The following is a 19,567-nucleotide window of genomic DNA, read 5'->3' on the forward strand; positions in this document are numbered from 1 at the left end:
TCCAAAGACAGATCCAGTCATGAGAAGCAAGTCGCACATGCTGCTTGATTTTGAGGTATTTCCAGATTACACATGATGCAATAGTAATATGACATTTTATGTCTAATATGACATTTTATATTTATGTCTTTTATATTTTATTGTATATCCTGTACATATCATCAGCAAATAATAACAACAACAACAAATGCTACAAATGGTAAGAGTTATTTAAGGGGCGTCATAAAAGCTAACAAAAAATATGTTCTATGAACATTTTGCTAATGTTACAATTAAGTTATGACAGTCAAAAGCATTTTTTTTCTCATTTGTGAAAACATTAAAGGATCATTTCATCTTATAATTTTGCAAACATTACGAGAATGTTAAAAACGTTTATTGTGTGCTATCATTTTGAATACATTATTAAAGACCATATAACTTTGAACAAACGTCCTACATTTTATTCCGTTTGCTCACTCTTGTAAACATCTTGTAAGTTGCTTCATTTTAAAGTCCAGTGGTGGCGCACCGCGTGTCTGAAGATGAGTGTGACATTCGGGGCGGAGAGGAACCTTCAAAACATATTAAGAAAACCAGGTTGTTGATGATCATGTAGATAATATCACGTGTGGAGGAACTGGATGTTGGTTTGAATGCTCACAACTTATAGCCTCCAGCTGAAAGGGAGAGGAAACTTGTTGAGGAGCGGCACTCTCTCGCTTTCTGGATCAAGAGGGACGGATCATGTTGACAAGTAGAGTCATCTTTATATATTACAGACTCGGAAAGCAACACTTCATGCAGGCATATACAGTTACTCCATGAAGTATGTTGCGTCAAACGGAAAATACTGAGTGGTTGTCACTGTAAAGTTTCCTTTTCCTCGTTAACCGTGACAGACCGCTTTCGCACATTCATTGTAAATCGTTTTGCGCGCTCGGTTGGTTAAAAGCGGTGCATGGAATGCTTTAATGTCTTACAGTAAACTTTCGTTCCTGATTTCTTTCAGCTGATGAAAGCTGGGCGACAATCTACCTCATCGGGAGGGCAACTGCTGTAGCGTTTCCTATTCATCATCATCGTCATCATCATCATCCTCAGCAGCAGCATCATCAGCATCATCATCGTCAGTGCGCGCGGCACGCACCACACTTGCACCACATCCTCAGTGCCACGAGAGCGCCAGCGCGCAAAGATGAACAACCTGCCGGAGCACAAACTGTCCTCGGTGGCGCCGCTGAATGAATTTAACGTGGAGAAAAAGGAAGTTGAGCTGATCCTGGTGAAGGAGCAGAATGGGGTCCAGTACACGAACTCTTCTGTCGTGGCCTCTCCGAGCTCCCACGGCTGCCCCTCCGGCTCCGATGAGGATGTAGTCAGGGAGATCTGGGGCAAGAAAATTGACTTTCTGCTCTCTGTCGTGGGCTTCGCTGTGGACCTGGCCAATGTGTGGAGGTTCCCCTACCTGTGTTACAAAAATGGAGGAGGTAAGATCGGTTTTTCCATTTATTCTGAAGGTTACCCTTTACACTGCTTTTTACAATACTAACTAGGATGAACAAAATGTGGGCTTCTTGATATATAATTATTTGGGGGAACAGCTTACACACGTTGTTATCGCCTTTGAAATTCAATGTAAATATAGACATTATGTCTCAAACTGTTACTAAAACACATTCAGTGGTTCAGAAAATTCTTTGAGTTTAATCTACAATTTTTTGCTGATAAGTGAGAGCATATATGAAAGAAAAGTTTGTTAATTTGATAACTGTTATCTTAACATATAAAGAAATATATTTTTAAAAAATTATAGATTTTTAATGTTAGCTGTAAAAAATGAATTACCCTATAGTTTACAAATATATATTTTTTTATTATTTTATTATATATTTAACAAAGAAATACATATACTTCTCAGTCAACTTTATATAATTTAATAGCACATACTGTAGAGTTAGAAAACTGCCAGCTCTTTGTGCTGTAGTCTTTCATAAACTAGATGTCAGTGTCAGCGAACTCATTAACTTCCAGTGGGCTGTTGTTTTGCTATCTTGTAAATGTTATGAGTAACAAAATATATTTTTTATCGCTCTTTTTTCACATGTTGCTCAGGTTTGAACAACTTGCTTTTGTGAAAACAAAATGCATTAATTTAAATTGATTACAATATTCAGCGGCCTAGTAAAAAATACCACTTTTATTCATAAATTAAAACAATAGTATTAATACTTCATGAGCAAAGACAAATATAGTATGGATCAGGTAGATTTCTGATCATGGGGTCAGAAACTTTCATGAGAAGGTAACATGTGAATTTTTTGTTTAATTTTACATTTCACCTCTATGTACAGGTTTAACCATGAAGAATTTTTCCATATCTGAATAGATTATACTATAAGAGTTTTGTCAAACTGCATCTAACTCCACTTTTGACTGACTATTCACTATGTTAGCAGATACTGCTCAGAGACAAATGCCTATTGTTTAATGTGTTTCCTCAGGTGCCTTTTTGATCCCATACGTTCTGTTCCTGTTCATTGCTGGGATGCCCCTGTTTTACATGGAACTTGCTTTGGGTCAGTTTAACAGAGAAGGAGCAGCTACAGTTTGGAAGATCTGCCCTATATTTAAAGGTATGCACACAATTTGAAGACATCAAAGATGCTGAGAATAAATATACCAGGTTCACACATTTCAACACTTTTAATTAATTTACTGCTCATTCTGGATGTTTCATTTTTACACTGACCCAACAAACACAAACGGGGTTAACTCAGTGGTCTAACAAAAGCCAACAAATGTGTTCATTGGGGCAGTGAACTATAGGTTATACAGTGACTCTGTTGGGACTTTGAAGTTAGTACACACACTTTTAACTTCATATGCTGAAGCATTAAAGTAAAACTTGTTCTCATGTAATAACAAAATATTTGTGACTTTTCTTCTCAGGTGTTGGCTACACTGTAATCATCATAGCTTTGTACGTGGGCTTCTACTACAATGTCATCATAGCTTGGTCATTGTATTACTTATTCTCCTCATTGACAAGTGAGCTGCCCTGGCTCACGTGTAATAACCCGTGGAACAGCCCCAATTGCACAGAACCACAGCACATCAATGGCACCTTCCTGGGTAACAGAACCTCCTATGCCAAGAACAAGAACACACCCGCTGCAGAGTTCTACGAGTGAGTCTTACATTTATTCTTATTATTGTTTTTTGCTCTGTGGCTTTGCTGTTGGGCTTGAATTGTTGTATATTATAACAGTAGTATCATGAAAATGTCTGGAAATGCAAAGTCTGATGCAATATTAGTGTCAATTAAAATAATTCAGACAGACAGTTGATAGGCTCTCTATTTAATCGACTGTGGTCCGCTTGAGATTTGCTTAAAAGTATGAATATCCTGTTTATAAAAAAAAACAAAAAAATGCTTTTACTTATTTTCTCTTATAGGTGTTCCAAACACATTAACATTTCCACTTATAAAATCAGTTATGAATGATACAGCTGTTTACTAGTAAGGTGTTTCCTTATGCTTCACAATGTCGGTGATGTTTTCCGACATTGTTCCAGTTTGTCATCTTGCACCAAGTGCTTGGTGCTTCCTTTGGAGTTTTGCTTATATGGCGCCTAACGGAGCAATCATTCAGCTATCGCTGTTTGGGATTTGTTTTCAAAGATGTGTGTAGAGTTTCAGGGGCCCTAAACAAGTGTTCCCAGTGGGGCTCAGTAGAAATCACATCTTACCACATTTTAGAGTTATTTCTGCTTAGAAGTTCCAGGGAAAAACATTAAAGGATACAGCCCCGCTGAGATCTTTATTTAATTATTTTTCTGAATTTTCACCTACAAATTAAATTTGTACTTACCCTCATTTAATTCCAAATGTGTATGACATTCTTTCTACTGTGGAATATAATATAATGATAAGGTTCTGTTTAAAATATCTTCTTTTGTGTTCCACAGAGGTAAGTACAGTATAGTGATTTGGAACACCATGAGATTGAGTAAATACTGAATTGTACCCTGTTGCTGCTCTGCGAAATGATTAGCTAATCAGAAGTGAACAACATTGCTTAAAAGTGCCCAAAATTAGGTCAGAATCACTGAAACATGTATGCAGCACTCGAAACTCTTGATGTAGACTGAAAGAAAGGCAGCCGCTTGCACTTCAAAGAAAAGCAGTCCTTTTCCGTGTCTAAGGGAAAATTTGGCTCCTCGTGCCAGGGGAAATCAGAAGAATGTGTGGAACAATGAAGAACCTACATCACTTGATGATTTGTTTACAACCGGTTATGGACAAATTCATAGAGACACGTCATCAGATTCTAGTTAGGGTTTCCATGTCTTTATTCTTTAAATTTACTGCTCAGATCTAATGCATGTTCGTATATTAAGAAATCTCTTAAAGAGTCTAACATCACCGTGGAATGTGGATGTGCATCCAAATGTCTACCTCATATGTAATAGATAATACATATTCGAATTCATCCAACCCTCAACCCCTTTTCCTTCTTTCTAGGTGATCTACCACTTTTTTGTACTCTCTGCTTTCTTGTTCTCACTATCTGTTTGGCTGTTCCTCTCACTTTATCCCTCGCCTATGGTCTTACCCTCTTTTGGACTAGTTTCCTACCAGCAATGCTTTGAAGTGTCATTTCCCCAGCTGTCTTCTGTGTGTGAGGGGATGTGGAAAGCTGTCATTTCCTCCGCTTTTCCCCACTCATGTCGCTCTATTTTAATAGTTTTCGGCCACCAGTAATCCTGCCATCATGGGACAGCACTAAGGGTAAGGGCACTAGAGGATATTCATTACTGTCACACATACAGCAGACTCACACGCTCAGCAGGTGTGCCATATACTGAATATTAGATTAAGCAGTGTGTTGCTCAGTATAGACAAAATGATGGGGAGCGCAAGAAACCAATCACAGACAGTGGTGTTGAACCAGCAGCTGTCTATCCAGAAGCCCCTGATAAAAACCCAGTCAAGTTCATTGGTCTTACACAAACCCTTCATGCCACACATCTTTCTAAAACAACCGACAACCAGACAAAAGCGAAATATGACAAGCTCAACAAAGCAAATTTCATCAGCTTGTGTGCCACCCACATATCCTTTGACTACGCTGTCTCTGCCAATTTTGACATGTTCGAGTCAATCACTGTTTGTTGAGTCTAATGAACCGTTACTGCTCCATTGTATTGTTTTACACAGCAGGTGTCCTAAATCTAATTATTCCGTCATTACTGAAATCTTGTTACTGTACATCACACGCAGTCTCAGATTTAACAACAGACTGAGGTCATGAAGACAGAAATAGAGGATTTAGAGGACAAAATACAATCATTTGAGTAGCCAAGACAAAGATCTTCACCATACTTATTGTGCCTTCAAATACTAATCATTAAAAGTAATTAAAATAATAAATCAAATAAGCATAATAGTGAACCCTTAGAATATAGGTTCATTGTTGTGTGCTTGTTTTATTTGAATTTTTTTTCTATATCATGATTTATTAAAAGTGCCAAATGGCTTTAAAAAATTACATATGAAGGTTATGAGTGTAACAAATGCTATTTTTTTGCAGTGCTTGTTTGTTTTTAATAATTACACAAATAAAAGGAAGGAAATGAAATATTAAAAATATAAACAAGGCTGAACTCATGTCAGCCAGAGGGGTCCATAACCACAATGAATGTGCGGTTTAACAAACACATTTTAGGACATCCTGGTGCCTGTTATGAAAACAAATAGAATTTGCTCCAGAGTTAAGCAAGCTGTGATGAGACCCCATTTGCCATCAGAGTTTTCTTCCGTGGCCGTTGTCTGGATCAGAGAAGAACATTGCTGAGAATATGGTGAAATCATAGGTGTTAGGATTTAGCTTGGCAAAGACGAGACATCAGATGTATGGAGAGCTCTAGAGGGAATGCTTGCCAAGATACTCGCCAATCAAATGTAATTATTTAATTGGAGGAGGCTGTGCTCACATCTGTCCTGATCTAACCGCTGTCACTGCTCAAAATCTTCCCCTCAGAATGAAAAGAGTGATTATGTCTGGTTTTGAAGTGTCCAGGAGTGTTTGAGTTTCTATTTGTGTGTTTTTGGACTATATATTTCGGCAGTTACTTTTGTCATGTAACACAATGTCCAAGTTTTTTCATTGGCAAATAACAAAGCATGGGATCCTTTAATGGAATAGTTTAGGAATAGAAATATAACTAACCTTAAGGCCATTCAAGTTGGAGATGAGTTTCTTTGTTTATTTGCACCGATTTGGATAAATTTAGCATGACATCACTTGCTTACCAATGGATTCTCTGTAGTGAATGCCATCAGACTGTGAGTCAGACAGCTGATAAAAACATCACAATAATCCACAGGTAGCCCCAACGATATCTCACGACCAATTCGTACTTATTTTACGAGGTGGCTTATTCGTACGAATTTGTACGACCTCACTCGTACGATTTTATACGACCTCAGTGACGGTTAGGTTTAGGGGCGGGGTTAGGTGTAGGTCATTCTTACAAATTCATACGAATTGTGCAAATCGTAAAATACGTACGATTTGGCAACAATCGTATGAATTTGTTCGAGTGTGGTCGTACGAATTCGTACGAATAAGCCACCTTGTGAAAAATGTACGAATTGCCGTGAGATCAGGTTGGTAACCCACACAATTCCAATCTATCAATTAACATATTGTGAAAAAAAGATGGATGAGTCCTCTATAAAAAAGTGAAAAAGGTAGTGTGGCGAGTGGGGCGGGGCCGAGAGGCGTGGGAACGAGGAGTGAGGCCAGGTGTAGTGATTGGAGATGAGCTGCACCTGCGCCCCACCGCCAGTATCGAGTCCCACGCCTCTCGGCCCCGCCCCACTCGCCACAGGTAGTTTTTTTGTGCTTGTTGAAAAGGGCATTTTATACAGTAGGTTGATGCATTGTATAGCCAAATTGAAAGTTTTATTATACCAGTAGTCTACTGCACTAGTCAAGTCATGTCTGTTTTAGTTGAATACATTTTTTTTAAACGACATTATATAGAATAGTTCCTTGTGGGCAAGCCAAAAGATGACATGGAAACCCCCTAATGCACTGTTGTTGTCTTCAACGTGTAGAACATGTAGTCCTGTTCATCACGGTTTTCTTCGTTTTTTTGGATATACAGTTTATTTTACAATGTTTCTTATTCAAATGGATTGATTAAAATCTGTAAAATCAATTTTGCTTTATGACAGCACATATGTAATTCTTAAAGATCCCATCAAAACTTTATTTACTAAAGGATCAGTAAAAAAAAGTCATTCCAGTAAATGAATAATCAAATGTGAGTGAGCTGTTTGTAAAAGTATTTATTGTCATGACAGCCTGATATAAAGCAAGAGATTTGTATGTAGGTAAGTTAAACGGCCAGCGGTCAACTGAAATGTCACAGAGAGTGGATTAAAGGTCAAGCTTTAGCAGGACAGGCTGGGTTGACAGGTCCCACCATGATGTTATTGGCAATGATGACGGGACTGGACTGTCTCCCGTCTTTTCAGCCCTGAGGGTTTGTCTGGCTTTCCTTCTCTTCATTAACTCAGTCACGATGGCTTCATCATCCATGTGTCTGTGGACTTCACACTCACGTTTATTCCCTTATTCCCAGCGCGTGACCAAATGACCTGTTTGATGAGCAAGTTGAGCAATTCTCAAGCTCTCTCCAGCTTTAAAGTTTTACATTAAAATAGAAGCATCTTAGTTTGAATGTCGCAAAAACCAAACATGTGCATCTGATCCCGATTTAATCCATTACTGATGTCAAATTATGTTATGGCATATTTGAAAACTTCTCACAGAAATTAGAATTATCACGAATATGGGAGATTAATCAGTTGGGCTGGTCAGAATTTGAAATAGGAATCGTGTGAGAATGACACTTTGTCACTTGACAACTGTCCTAAGGTTAATATTCTGGGTCTTTCAACTTGTTTTCAAAGTAAATAGACATGGCTCAAGTCTGATTTAATTCACATCATGGCTTCTAAACTCGAAGCATGTTCCAACAGAGCAGCATTAGTTCTCCTTTTTTACAAGATACGTCTTTCAGAAGGAAAGACTACAGCAATGTTCTGGCAGTGCTTTAGGGGTTTGTTTATAATATAAGAACAATGGCCTGTACTGTTTCTGCTCTTTGAAACTCGCTGGGAGGTGCAGCACAGGAATCATTTAGATCACATTCTACAGAGACTCTTTTCACTGGGTGTATCCAGATATTTTGCTAGAAACCAGCAATAATATTCATCACTGGATGGTTGAGAAACTTTTGGTCTACCATTTTTCAACCTTGTTAAATGTTAGAAGCAAACTGTAGGTCATCCCTCTTTGGGGGCAATAACCCGCGGGAAAAATGGTTTTATGGGTAATCTAGGATCTGGCAAATCTTGTGTGTGACACATGTAGTATTATACTGGTTTGGCTTTACTAGTTGTAATGGTTCTGTGTCTGTGTGTTTTTGTTATCTGGACTCCTTGTTTGTAGTTGTACCTGGTGATTGTTCTTACCTGTTCCTACAGTATATCCAATTAGGCTTTATGTATATGCTTTAAGGCCAGCGTGTTTCCAGTGTTCTTTGTCAGATCTACACAGTCGCATTGTTTGATGATCTTATTCTGTTTTTTTTGTTTCTGTGTTCTTTTGTTATTTTTATATTATTATATATTTACAGACACTACATTGGAATCCAGTGCCCTCTAGTTTCTGAGTTCCCATTGTTACACTAGTTAAAGCCAAATGTTTTTCTTCAAATCTATTTAAGTTTCTCTGAACATTAGGTTAGAGTTAGTATATAATAAACATCAGTTTCAGTCTAGTGGAAACGGCCGTAAAATGAGAGTGAGTGTAAGCATAACATATAAAGCACATGAAAGGGTGTAAGAATGTGCTATAAAAACAAAATACAGTTCCCTAGACAGAGTTGGAGTGGATTAAATGCTTTGAGTTGTAGATTCTTCATAGGATCTTCAGTTATCGGGGCAAGGCTTTATCATACTTTGACTTGAGAGAACATCAATTTTATTTTGATACATAACCCCTTTTCCAAGTATCATAAAAGCAGTGACGTCAAGTGGCAAGGTAACTCCCACTGTACATACTCCCTAGAGTCGAACTAGAATTTCAGTGGTTTGTAACTCAGTGAGACCCCACACCTCTGCATAGAGGCACCATATATTTATTCAAAAAGTTTTTGTGTGCAGATTCATATTTTTACACAATGCTCTTGCAGCACGACTAAGAATAGAGAACATTATAATAATATTTGTTGGAGATCCATTGATAAGTGTTCCATGATTTGATGAGGAAAACCCTTCAAAGAATCTCCTGGTTCCTGGAGGACTGTGACCCAGGACACTTCCTTTACTACTGGAGAGCCTTTGAACAAGGCACACAACAGAGCATTTCTCAACATTTATTTCTATTCAGACAGTCTGTCTATGAACAGAATCCATTGAAGTAGTTGTTAATCTCACGTACCATTTCTCCTCCTCCAGGCGTAGAGTGCTGCACATTCATGAGAGTAAAGGCATCAGTGACCTGGGTCTTCCTCGCTGGGAGCTCACCCTCTGCCTTATTTTGGTTGTCTTCATCCTTTGCTTCAGCCTGTGGAAGGGAGTCAAATCCTCTGGAAAGGTGCAATTTTTTTTTTTTTTGCTCTTGATGTCTATGACGAATCTAATGTTCATACACATTTTTATCTGTGGTGATTATTGATAATATTTTCAGTTCATACAGCATTTGTCTTTGAAAAGCATCAAAAATGAATGGCTCTGTATTTGTGTGTGTGTGTGTGTGTGTGTGTTCAGGTGGTGTATGTTACAGCTACTATGCCCTACGTAGTGCTGCTGGTGTTGCTAATTCGAGGCATCACCCTCCCTGGTGCAATGAATGGAATTAGGGCATATCTCCATGTTGACCTAAAGAAGCTCAATAATCCTCAAGTAAGTTCATGCTAATAGGGCTCAAACTATTTTATGAACTAATTCCAGATATATACTGTAGGCATACTTCATACATACAGTAGTTATACATACTTCTCATTTTATAGATGGATTGTCACTCATTTTTGTTTGCTGCAGGTATGGATTGACGCAGCTACTCAGATTTTCTTTTCTCTAGGAGCCGGGTTTGGAGTCCTCATTGCCTTTGCAAGCTACAATAAATTTGACAATAACTGCTACAGGTATGACAAATCTTTGATAAGTTTGTAAGTTTTCTAAAGGCCTATCCACAGTGCACTGACAGACGCAGGTTTTGCTGGATTCTACATGTTCAATCAGCAAAATCAATCACCAACTAATGCCAAAAGATGTTTTGTGTTACATCAGTTGGAATTAGTTGGCACTTATGTGAGCAGTATCTTACTTGAAGACATGTAATCAGTCAGTTTTTGCCTGATCTGTTTGCCCATAGCCATTCCAGTTTGGTGATTCTGTGAAGCTGTGGCTTTGCTTGCTAATGGATTAAAGTTCTCATGAGAAAACCAGCATGTTGTTTCCAGAGATCCAAAGTTAGAAAAAGTTGTTAGTGGGGCCAGCAGGTGGCAGTCACCTTGTGGGCATTGTGTATCCCTATCCCAATAGTCTGTAAAGATTCTCAGGTTATAGTACAATATTCTTGTCAACTAGTGTCTCTGCAGATTGAGATGTTTCAACACTTGTTCAGTTGTGCACTGAGCATTTAACCGCATCATAATTGATGACACAACTTGTCCGTTTTTGATTAATTCCAGAGATGGAAGTGGGTGTAGTGGAAGAGGTGATTCCTTTCATTTTTATGAAGTGTTTCAAAGGTATAAAGAGGCAAAAGACAGTCCACTTTGGTTGACTTGTGTAAAATGACAATAGATTAATATTGTTAATGTACACATCCAAAGCATGTTAATGACTTACAGTAAGCACTGTTGATTTCACATCACAATATGTTGACTTCTGAAGCTGGAACCCAACTGATCCAACAGGTTTTTGCTCTCCAGGGCACAGATGTCTTACTAAGACCTCAAATCTACAGTCGTGTCAAAATATTTGCTTTTGTTTCTAACAGAAATAAAGAAAACCAATGAAAATGTCAATGCCAATGAAATACGTTCACATTATTTATTTTTAACTGTCATTTAAGTGTAATATTCAGCTGCTTTTTTCGCCTCTTCAGCTTTTGGCTGGCATGACGATATGTTGCAAGCAGATGGCTGCTCCGATAGATTTATGCGCTTCTTCACAGACAACACGGAATGGTTCCACCCTAGGAAACAATTTGAAATGATTCAAATCATGAATTGTTGTATTCTTTCTTCTTGGATCTACTTTTTGTATAAATTGTTTGGTTATGAATTAGGCTTTTGTTATGTCTAGTCATTGCATCTGGCAGACATTGTGAGAACAAGGGAATAAGTTTTCAAAAAACAATGCCAAACTTCAACTTTACAATGCACAGTTCCTCTGCACTGTCTAAATGAGAACTCAAAGCATATCCACAGTGGGGATTAGCCACAGCTTTGGCATCAACTCACTGTGGGATTAACGTTTTCAAGTCATAGATTCTGCTCAGCAGTTTTGAAGCTTCTGGTGTATTGTAAACTGTTATCTTGTGCTTTGTTGCAGGGATGCTATTATAACCAGCACTATAAACTGCATTACCAGTTTCTTCTCAGGGTTTGCCATCTTCTCAGTACTGGGGTATATGGCTCATCATCATCAGGTCAACATAAAGGATGTGGCCACTGAGGGTCTGTGACTCCAACAACCTCACTGTCCTGTTTTTATTTAATTATCTGTGGATTACTCAACCTTAACAAACGTTTCTCAGTTTTACATCATGCACCATTCTTTCTTCTTTTGTGGTTAACAAACATTATTTTAATTTTCTGGAGTTGTAAAGTGTCCCTTTGCTGATCTATGAGGTGATTGTTTATATCTGTGTCCAGGAGCTGGACTGGTGTTTATAATCTACCCAGAAGCAATCTCAACTCTACCTGGATCCACATTTTTTGCAATAGTGTTTTTCATTATGCTTCTGACTCTTGGAATTGACAGTTCTGTGAGTACAAAGTAATCTTGTTATTCTCACATAAAATTTAAATAGACAAAAACAACGCAATTACTAATAATTGATACTTCAACAAAAATACTATGATTCTAAAACTTATTTCCTTTATTTAATGTAATGTCCTGTTTAGATGGGTGGCATGGAGGCAGTGATCACTGGTCTGTCAGATGACTTCAAAATCCTGAAGAGGAATAGAAAATTATTTACATTTGCTGTAGCATTTGGGACATTCCTAATAGCCCTTCTGTGTGTTACAAATGTAAGTCTGTTGGGTCTGTTTTTTTTTAGCAGCTTAACAATATGAAAATACTTGTTTATATTTATTTTCTTCTCATATTATGAACATCAGATTACTAAAATCTATATTATTTCCCTATTTAATTTGCTTTGGAATGTATTGTACTGTATATTTTGATGTTTTTACAGGCAAAATAGATGAATACTTACAAATTAACATAAAAGCAATGATATGATGAATTGATCAATGGAAGTCCTTTATTCAGCAGTGTTTTGTCTGTCATATCTTGGTCACGACAGGGAGGGATCTTTGTGTTGACCCTGTTGGACAGGTATGCTGCAGGGACGTCCATTCTGTTTGGGGTACTGATTGAGGCCATTGGAGTATCTTGGTTCTATGGTGAGCAGATATAAAACAACATACATTCTTCTTTAAAGGTCATCTTACATTCCTGACTCACTACTGACTGAAAATCTTGCTTTTACAAGAAAAATCTATGTTTTCTGCAATCTGTAATAGGTTTAGTACATTTCGTACCATTCGATTTGCACCTGTTTAACAGTATGGAAACATGTTCTCATAAGTGAATCACACTTCACTGTTTGATAGTCTGATGAGCAAGTCTGGGTTTGGCAGATGTCGGGAAAACATTACCTGCCTCACTGCACTGTGCAAACTATAAAGTTCAGTGAAGCAGGAATAAAGGTATGGGGCTGTTCTTCTGGGGTGGGACTAGGCCCCTTACTTCCAGTGAAGAGAAACCTTAATGCTTAAAAAGACATTTTTGAAAATGCTACGCTTCCAACATTGTGAAACAAGTTTGGGGAAGAACCTTTTCTTTTTAAACAAGATTTTGCCCCAGTACACAAAGCAAGGTTCATAAAGACATTGTTGGGTGAGTTTGGTGTAATTGACTGGTTATAGATCTGACCTTAACCCTATCAAACACCTTTTGAATGAATTGGCTTTCTCATTCTCAATTGCTCTACTGGATGAATGGACACAAAATCCACAGAAACACTCCAAATTCTTGTGGAAAGACCAGAAAAGTGAAAGCTGCAAAGGTGTGAACCAATCCAACTTGCAATGTAATGGAAGTCCCTTTTTTGTGTAATAATCAGGTGTCCCAATACTTTTGTCCATACAGTGTGTATCCTGCATACACAGCTACTTTTGAATGGTTATTAGAGTACAGTATACTCTAGAGTATACAGTGTACAGAGTACACAGTGTTCAGATCATCATTAATATTGTATTAAGAGAAGCCTCAATTCAGGGAAAGGTACTTTCTCAGTACTTTTATTTTGAAATGATGCCAAGACGCTGCCAATTATTATTATTCTTGCGTGTGTGTGTGTGTGCTTTTGTACCATAGGTGTGGACAGATTTAGTGAGGACATTGAACGCATGATGGGCTTCAAACCAGGGATCTACTGGAGGGTCTGCTGGAAGTTTGTCAGTCCAGCATTCTTACTTGTGAGTGAAACAGTGAAACTGCTAGATTACACTTTAAATCTGTTTTGTCGGTTAACCTAAACTTGTACTCAATCGACCTATCTGTAAGTCCCTCCCCTCGAATGCAGATGAGCAGTATCATTTGCACCATAAAGAAATATTGAAAGATCTGAAGCTCACATTGGTTTAATGGTGTTTATGCTACAAAACTGGAAAAATGATGTGCCTAGGGCACTTGTAACACTAATTCCAGTTATCCTGAGAGGATATCCAATGGAATTTATTTTATTCCATTTGCTAAATCCAACCAAAACAGAGCAAAATGTATCTAAGCGTTCTACATCAATCATCAAAGTTAGTGAGTCTATGCTAACTTGCAAAACTAAAAAGCTAACGGTTTTCACGTCATGTACCTTGCACAGTGAAAGTCAAGAACACATAAACGTATATAAGAGTGCCTCTCCATATTAATCTGGTTAAGTAAGGAATAATTGACAATGGCCCATTGAATTATTAGAAAATAATGCACACCCGAGGTGGTGATGTGGCCACGACACGAGTGGGCATTACACCTCGGGTGTGCAAAGAAAGAGAGAGAGCTTGCGTGAATTATGCTGCAGCAGTATCTCTAAACAGTTCTGTTATTACCTTGCTAGTGAGAAATGTCATCTATATTTTTTTTCGGGAAATCGTCTATCATGTTGTTGTTTTCGTTAGTCCTGTAATTTCCGTTATTACAGTTTTGAGAGCTGCCTGGAACTACGTTCACTGTGCGTTTCCCAGAAAATAATTGCACACCTCAGAATGTCTGTTAGCCAATCAGATTCAAGCATTCGACATTCAATTTTATCTATCGATCTATATATATATATGTGAAATATTTATTTTATTTAATCTTACTCTGCAGTATATGAACGGTGTCGATCTGGGATGTTGTCATTGCGATTGTGACGACAGTAACATAAGTAGGCCTATACCATTTGCATTGTGATCTGTATTTTTACTTATTTTAATATATTTTATATATCCCTACATTGTATATTTAAGTCCCACTTGAAGGTACATCTGTGTCCCAAATTTATCAGAAACACCTCAAAATGTTTCACTGACAGGTTGTCATTGTAAGACGGTGAACAAATCCATTTGTTTGTCCGATTGAGCAACAGTAACTAAGGGGGGGGGGGGGGCTTGCAGATAGGTCAATTGTGCTTGGATTATAGCTGATACAATTGGAATAGTTTCAACCAGTAAAAATAACTTGATTTATTTTCTTATGCTGACAAAACGTGTTCCTTTGTACAGAATATTGAATCACTCTTATTGTTTCTAGTTCCTGACTTCTTTTTCTGTGTAGCTTGCGGTAATTGCCAGCATTGTTACCTCCGGCGACCTGAGATATGATGACTACATTTTCCCTCGCTGGTCAAATATGGTGGGCTGGACCATAGCCTTGTCCTCCATGCTGTTTGTACCAGTCTACGCCATCTACAAATTGCTTATAATTCCAGGCACCTTCAAGGAGGTTAGTTAACACTAAATAAGGATTTTGACAGTTTTTACAGCAAGTTATAAATACTATGAATGTTACCCCAAAATATGGTTTAATGCTATAGGTACACAAAGACACACATTGGCAAGAGGCACATTTATAGTTGAAAACAGAAAAAGAGAGAAGAAAAAAGATATATACATAAATTGTCAGACTCACTGTTTCATATATAGCTCTTAGGTACAGTTCTTACATTTTAACTCATTGCCTCATAGCATTGCCTCCAACAGATTCCTTGTTTCATTCTCATCATACATTGAATGTCCTCAGTAAATCTGGTTTATGACTCCGTGTGGTCCTAAAACTGAGAGATGTTTTCATTTCTAAATGCGTCACTTCCCAAAGCCAGAAACATGCTATTGACATCTGGCTCAGTGCTTACACTCATATTTTCCACAAGCAGCATGCTATCTTAAATGGCTTTAGAAATAATCTAACATATGCAGAATAAAATGCCACATTGCCATCTGTTTCTGAGCCGATAATTAGGTTTTTGTTTAAATTTATGGTTCATTATTGCGGTGTGTTTATTTTATACCAATCTTTGTTTTTAATGTCCTCCATTGCAGAGAATAGCATACGCCATTACTCCAGAACATGAATATCACATGGTGACAGAGGGTAATGTCAGGCAGTTCAAGGTAAGACAATACTAAAACGTAGTGTTTAGCAACAGTTATTTTAAGAGAAAAACATGTCACAGTGAAAAATCCTCACAGTTTTTCTATTGTACATTTGTTCTTGTTTTTCCAGCTCAGACATTGGTTATCCATCTGATGAAGGGGTCAGGTGGAAGTGCCATCAAATGATATTGTGTGAGAGAGAAAAGGATAGAGTGAAGTGTTGGCTTTGTTCATTTTTCCAACACCACACACACAGTACTGTCCAGTCTGCTCCATGTGTTCAGTGGTTGACTAGACATTTTTGGTTTAGAAAAAGAATAAGCCACCCTGCCCCCCTTCGTGTAGTCACATTTTGTTGCTTTACAGCTTAAAATGAAGACACAGTTTTTGTTTTATGCAGCTGTATTTACTCAATGCAACATCTAACATCCAAGTAAAAGATAACACATCTCCAAAAAAATGGGGGGGGGGGGGGGTGTACTTTACCACCTCCTCAAATGGCACACAAAACCTTTCAACTGTGAACAGATGTGGTCATTTTGATCAGCTCAACATGAAAATAACTTTCCTAGAGCATTTCAGTCCTTGGTAGTGCAACAGAAGCAAATAATCAACTATGGGCACCCATTAACAGATCTCCGGCATAAAAGTTGTGGACAGGCCCAAGTCAAGAGAAGGATACAAAAAAAATTAAATGGTTTCATCAATGCCTAGAAGCACAGTGAAGTCAAAGTGGAGGAATGTATTTGGTATAACACAGACTCTCCCTGGATCAGGACGTCACTCCAATCTGGATGAAAACTGGAGGAAAAACCACTCCACAAGAAAGGCCACGTGCAGTCACAAGTCACAACTGAGCAAAATGCACTTTGAAGTTTCTGAGGCAGAAGAGAAATTATTTTGCCTCTACACCAAACATTATTTCTGGCAGAAATTCAATACAACTCACCATCCAAATAATAGCATTCCTCCAGTAAAGCATGGAGGGGGTAATGTTCTATTATGAGGGTGTTTCTCTGCAGCAGGGGCTGGAGCATTGTCAGGATAGACAAGAAACAACTAAAATTATTTAGGAAAATCTGTTGCTCTCTGCCAGAAAGTTTTCAATGGGAAGAAGGTTTACCTTCCAGCATGACAATGACCCAAAGCACACAGCAAAACTAAGCAGCTCTGCAAAGAAGAGTGGGCAAATATTGCAAAGTTAGTAGAGACAGAGACAAATCCCAGCAGACTAAAGGCTATAACTGAAGCAAAAGGTGATTAAACAAAATATTGTTTGTTTCCGTTGCGTTACAAGAATTTAAATGCTCCAGGAAAACTCTTTTCATGCTGAGCTAATCAGGATGACCACAGCTGAAAGTCAATGACCAGAAACACTGAGTTGGAAAAAGGATCAACCATCATAAAAATGACTTGAAAATGAGATGTAACTAACCAGCTTCTCAGTGGCTCACAAAGACGGTGATCCTTTTTCCAACTCAGTGTTTCTGGTTATTTATTTCTGACATGTTGGTGTTAAATCTTTCACTTGATGAAAGATATAATGTTATACGTTGCACTGAGTAACAAAATTATTTTATTTTGATTATTTTAAAGTGGGGTTTAAATGGGGTGATTATTTTCTATACCCACTGTATATCGTAGGGCAAAATAAATATTGTGCCTGTACTTCTTTTAAATCATACCCTTTGGTTTTTAATCCAAACTCTCAAAAGACCTCAAAGTACCTAATATTTTGGATTATTTGGATCATTGGATATAAAAAGTTATTTTACTTTTTAATATTTTTTTTTGTCCTAGTTTTGTTTGTGATGGTTAAAAGTCATTGTTTGTGAAAGTTTAAGAAGAAAATAATTCTGAAGCTATATTGTTCTGTATGGCTTGGAAGTACAGTGTGTGTTTATATGGAGTAAGTTGGTGTGACAGGTTAACTCACACCCTATTTCACAATGCAAGTTGTAGAGGTTTAGGTAACACTGAGAAATGGAACCCCCCTTGATATTCCAAGAAATCTTTCACCTATATAACAGGTTTGGAGGTTTTGAGTCATTGCTACAGTTTATGATAAGGCGCAGCTGTGAGTTTTTACCTTGTTTCCCAAGAATGGTGTGTTTTGCAACAGCTGGCTTATATCAAGGGTCCACCAAGCATTTTTTCAAGCACATCTTTTTTCTTTTTGACACACCTCACAAAGCAGACACACCACTGTGTGAGTGCCTTATCTAGCCATAAACTTCAAATCATTAAGCAACTCATCCTCATGAGGAGAGTGCAGGGACGTTCTACTTGACTAAAGCACCCATTTTGAGATTGAGGGATTTTTAATGTATTGAGTCAATGGATCAACATTTTTAGTTTTACTCGTGACATCCCTTGGATCAGAGCAACAATTATTATTATTATTATTATTATGACAAATTGAATACCTTACACAAGACTTTTTTGCCCCTTCAAGAGAATGACTTGTTATAGATTCAAAAGCAACATATCTAAGACCTAGAACATCATATTTTAAACTCAAGATAGTCCAGTTGACCATGTCCACAATGTTCACAATACACTAGGCAGGGGTTAGCTTATTTAAATTGAATACTGTTTGCCATGAAATTGAAAATCTATTTACTGACAATCAATTTAATTGAGCTCTTGTGGTACAATCCCATTATCATGTGGTCCCTTTGAGAATTTCACGACTTGTATGGGATGTATGTGTCTATGCGAGCATAGGTAACAGATTAGGATTCTTAGGTTTTCTAAACAGTCAAGATCAGTGGTATATGTGGTTGTCCTTGTTTGAGATGAGGCATACATTTTGTGGTTCACTGTGGCTTTTTTGCTTGAAGGAAACGTTTTAACATTTTAAAGTGTCAAAATCAACTCATGTTACGTTGGTTTGTGTTTTATTTCTGTAGAATCATTTGAAATAATTTCTTTTTTTTTTACTTGATCACTGGTAGGAAGCAAACAACACGTGGATTATGAAATATAAAGATACAAATATATTCTTTTGTTATGTATCTAATATTATATGTACCAAATTCTTTATAAAACGTGAATGTAAAACAATTTAAACAAAGTGTCAACTGTTATATCATGCTGTGTAATGTTGATAAATATATAAATATTGTAACCAGGGGTGATGTAACCACATGAATGTAAACGGAGCAGTTCTGGTATTTCTAAATGATGCTTACAGAATAATGTGTACAACAAAATTGTCCTTTTGATTGTGAGTGACAAATATATATGAAACAGTTCAAATATGCACACTATAACAATAAAGTCTTTTTCAATACTCACCCAGAAAGAAATCAGTGTTTTGTCTGTTCTTATTAGAGCATTTTCTGTAGAGGTTTTGTTTTTACTACACCAACGTGACAGTGCTCATCATTTTGTGACCCTTGGTCATATTGATAAATAGACTACAAAGTGTTATGTTCTGCTGAGCACAGGCTGACAGTGCTGTTTTCTGCCTCTCTCAAAAGCATTCTGCTTTTTGTGTGCATTCTGTTTACCTTTTTTTGCCGGATGCACAGTACACAGAGCCTTAGCTACACAGATGCCGACCGTGTGTCCCCTCTCTGCCACACAACAGTATTTCATAAGCTGGAAGATTCTCCTCTTTTCTCTT

General features: G+C 37.6%; 1 protein-coding gene across 1 annotated transcript; it reads left to right on the forward strand.

The window, feature by feature from the left end:
* The first annotated feature begins 505 nt into the window (after positions 1-505).
* Positions 506-19,247, forward strand: LOC128016866 (sodium-dependent noradrenaline transporter). The gene is made up of 15 exons (XM_052601724.1): positions 506-736; positions 992-1,469; positions 2,484-2,615; positions 2,932-3,169; positions 9,521-9,659; positions 9,833-9,967; positions 10,106-10,209; positions 11,627-11,751; positions 11,950-12,062; positions 12,202-12,330; positions 12,609-12,708; positions 13,685-13,785; positions 15,119-15,286; positions 15,883-15,954; positions 16,067-19,247. The coding sequence occupies exons 2-15, from the start codon at positions 1,178-1,180 to the stop codon at positions 16,088-16,090; spliced, it is 1,872 nt and encodes a 623-aa protein (XP_052457684.1). The 5' UTR covers positions 506-736; positions 992-1,177; the 3' UTR covers positions 16,091-19,247.
* The last annotated feature ends 320 nt before the right edge of the window (positions 19,248-19,567 follow it).

The sequence above is a fragment of the Carassius gibelio genome, chromosome A7 (assembly GCF_023724105.1).
Source record: "Carassius gibelio isolate Cgi1373 ecotype wild population from Czech Republic chromosome A7, carGib1.2-hapl.c, whole genome shotgun sequence".
In the NCBI taxonomy this organism is placed as follows: domain Eukaryota; kingdom Metazoa; phylum Chordata; class Actinopteri; order Cypriniformes; family Cyprinidae; genus Carassius; species Carassius gibelio.